At 55.8% G+C, this 2,547-nt stretch overlaps 1 protein-coding gene across 1 annotated transcript in view; it reads right to left on the bottom strand.

The window, feature by feature from the left end:
* The window catches only part of PPFIA4 (PTPRF interacting protein alpha 4), a gene marked incomplete at its 3' end in the record, with an annotated part of 64,002 nt that overhangs the window by 32,720 nt on the left and 28,735 nt on the right, over positions 1 to 2,547 (bottom strand). The window contains exons 7-8 of the mRNA XM_045298180.1: positions 2,310 to 2,372; positions 1,636 to 1,727 (exon numbers count right to left, since the gene is read on the bottom strand). Of these exons, the coding sequence (XP_045154115.1) occupies positions 1,636 to 1,727; positions 2,310 to 2,372 (155 nt within the window). The remainder of the gene's footprint in view (positions 1 to 1,635; positions 1,728 to 2,309; positions 2,373 to 2,547) is intronic.

Here is a 2,547-nt window from a genome sequence, read left to right as displayed (position 1 = left end):
GGAAAAATTGTTAAAAATCGGGACTGTCCGGCCAAAAGTGGGACGTCTGGTCACCTTACTTATGGGGCAAGTGGCCGCCTTGGAAAAGCTGCGCTGTCCCATCAGAACTAGGTCAATGGAGGCCCTTGAGCCATGTGACCAGAACAGTGTAGAGAGGTTCCCAGCACTGAGGAGCTGGAAGCTGGTCTCCACAGGTTCTTTTTGAGCTCAGAGAGGCTCTGTTTCTGGGTCTTCTCTTTGACAGTCTCCCTTGTCTCCTTTCAATCTGCCCCTGGCTGAAATCCATCCCCAGGATGCTCCCAGAAGCCCTGGCACAGTATCAGAGGCAGGGTCTGGAGGGAGCATTTTGACTTCCCCCAGGGCTATTTCAGCCTTGAGATGTTAGGATCCCAGGACAGATCCTCTGGAACATCTGAGAGGTTCCCCCTAGTGGCAATTGTTCCCTATCCCTTCTTAGCTTGGAAGCCGAGAAGTGGAGTTCCTGTTGATCCCCTCCTCTTCCCTATGACTTGGTCCTGATTCCAAGATGGGTCCAATGGCCAGAGCCAGGAATGCCCAACCCTTAAAGAGAGCAAGTAGTGACAAATGGTTTGATACACTCTAAGCTATGTCCACTTAAATTGTGGATTTGGTCCCTTCTGAACAACCTACAGGAAGGAAGACGTCCCAACCACCACTTTCTGTCCAGTTCCTTGCCCCTCTTCACATCCGTACACATTTCTGATTAACTTGAAGATGGTATTCATATCTGGGGTTACCCCCTGCCAGACATTCATAAGCTTCACCTCTTCAAGCTCAATGTCCTTTCCCTAATTCAAGCACGACCCCCCCCCAAAAAAAACAACCATGTCTATAAGCACATAAATCTCTTTTAACCTGTCTTTATGGAAGTTGAGCCCCATTACCTGAGATAAGCATTGATAAGAGCCATTGACCCTGAGTAGCCTCATCTGCTGTGGCCTACTCGACCTGAGGGGTAGGCCTGAGGTCTGAATCCAATGCCAGCAACAGCTCCACAAAATGGGGAGTAAAGTCCAGAAGTGGCCTATAACCTGAGCCTAACTCAAGCATTACATGGAATGTTCCAGACGCCATCTCTTAAATATATTTTCAAGAAAAGGGAAGCCACAACCTTATTAGGGACCAGGCATCTCAACTCCCAACAGTCAGAAAGCTACTGAGGCCTCATTTTAATCCCGCCTGCTGCCATTCGCCTCCTGCCTGCCATGTGAATGGAGGTGGTCCCCGACTCTCAAACAGCCCCAAAGACCGTATGACAGAAGACCTAGAATGAGTGGCACTCTCCCCTCTCCCACCCCCGGAGCCCCCGGGGGGCAGGGTGAGCATGTGATTCGGCAGCATGGCGCTCTGTGCAGGAAGCAGGCCGCTAGGAAGGAGTGTCACCTGCTTTACTTGCCTCTCAGCATCCCTCTGAGGACAGGCACTGCCTTCTAAACTGCCCCAGAGAGCTGAGTGACTCTGAACAAGTTCTCTGAGCCTTGGTGTCCCACCCTGAGGAGGAGGAGGATGCTGAAGTCCTGGATGGCCCTTTTGGTGGAGGATGGCCTGTGTTCTTAGGATCCATCCAGGCCCCTGTCTGTCCCCAAGCACACCCAGCCTCCCGAGCTCCAGTACCTGGAGTGGACGCCATCCACAAATGACCCCCCTCGACCCTTCAGCTGGTCCACCTCTTGGCGCAGCTTCTCAATTTCTTCAGACAGGCGGCCCTGTGCCAGGCAGACCCAAGGGTGAGGGTGGGGCCAGAGAGGGAGAGTGGGCGTCAGAGAGGGGCAGAGAGGGCAGTAGAATGGGACAAAGCAGAAGACTGAACGGGCAAGTGCAAAGCCGGGGGCCCCAGGCTTGGCCCACAATGACATTAAATAGAAGTCCAACAGGGTGAGAGGAAGGGCCGGCAGAGGGGTGGTAGAGCCAGGATGGGAGCCTGCTTGTGAAAGGAGGCCACTGGAACAGGCCGGCTGGCCCCTCACTGACGCACACTGGCGTGGCACATGGTAAATGGGACTGAGAGCATGGGGCAGGCACCCTCCCAGACTTCAGAAACATGGCCGAGGCAAGGACAGCGGCTGATGCTCCAGGAATCAGGAATCGCAGGGCTCTTGCCTCCCCAGGGGTCAAGGCCCCATGAAATCCTTTTCTTGAGCCTCCCACTGGGCCCTGCCACTCTGCTGCCACCACCACCACCAGGAGCCGGAGGCCTAACGGAGCCGCCAGGGCCCATGATCACAGGAGCGACACTCCCAAAGCGGGAGGTCACTTTCCCTCAGACACGCCCCTCCCGGCCTGGGTACCTTGTGGTGATGCTGCTCCTCAATCTGCCGCTGGGAGCTCTCCAACTCCTGAATCAGCGTATTCTGGGGGAAAGGGCTGAGTGAGCGACCCCGCCCCTCTGCTGCTCACCCAGCCTCCTTCTCCCAGCCCTGAGCAGATCCTGGGGCCTGCTCTCCCACCCCTACTCACAGTGCTATAAACCCTCCCCTCCGGGCCAGCTGGCTCCGCCCACACCCGCCCCGCCCCTTCCAGGAGCCC

This window comes from Echinops telfairi, unplaced genomic scaffold, assembly GCF_000313985.2.
Source record: "Echinops telfairi isolate 266 unplaced genomic scaffold, ASM31398v2 ScPeMD7_7424;HRSCAF=8462, whole genome shotgun sequence".
NCBI classification, from domain to species: Eukaryota; Metazoa; Chordata; class Mammalia; order Afrosoricida; family Tenrecidae; genus Echinops; species Echinops telfairi.
This window is presented reverse-complemented; position numbering and strand designations above follow the sequence as displayed.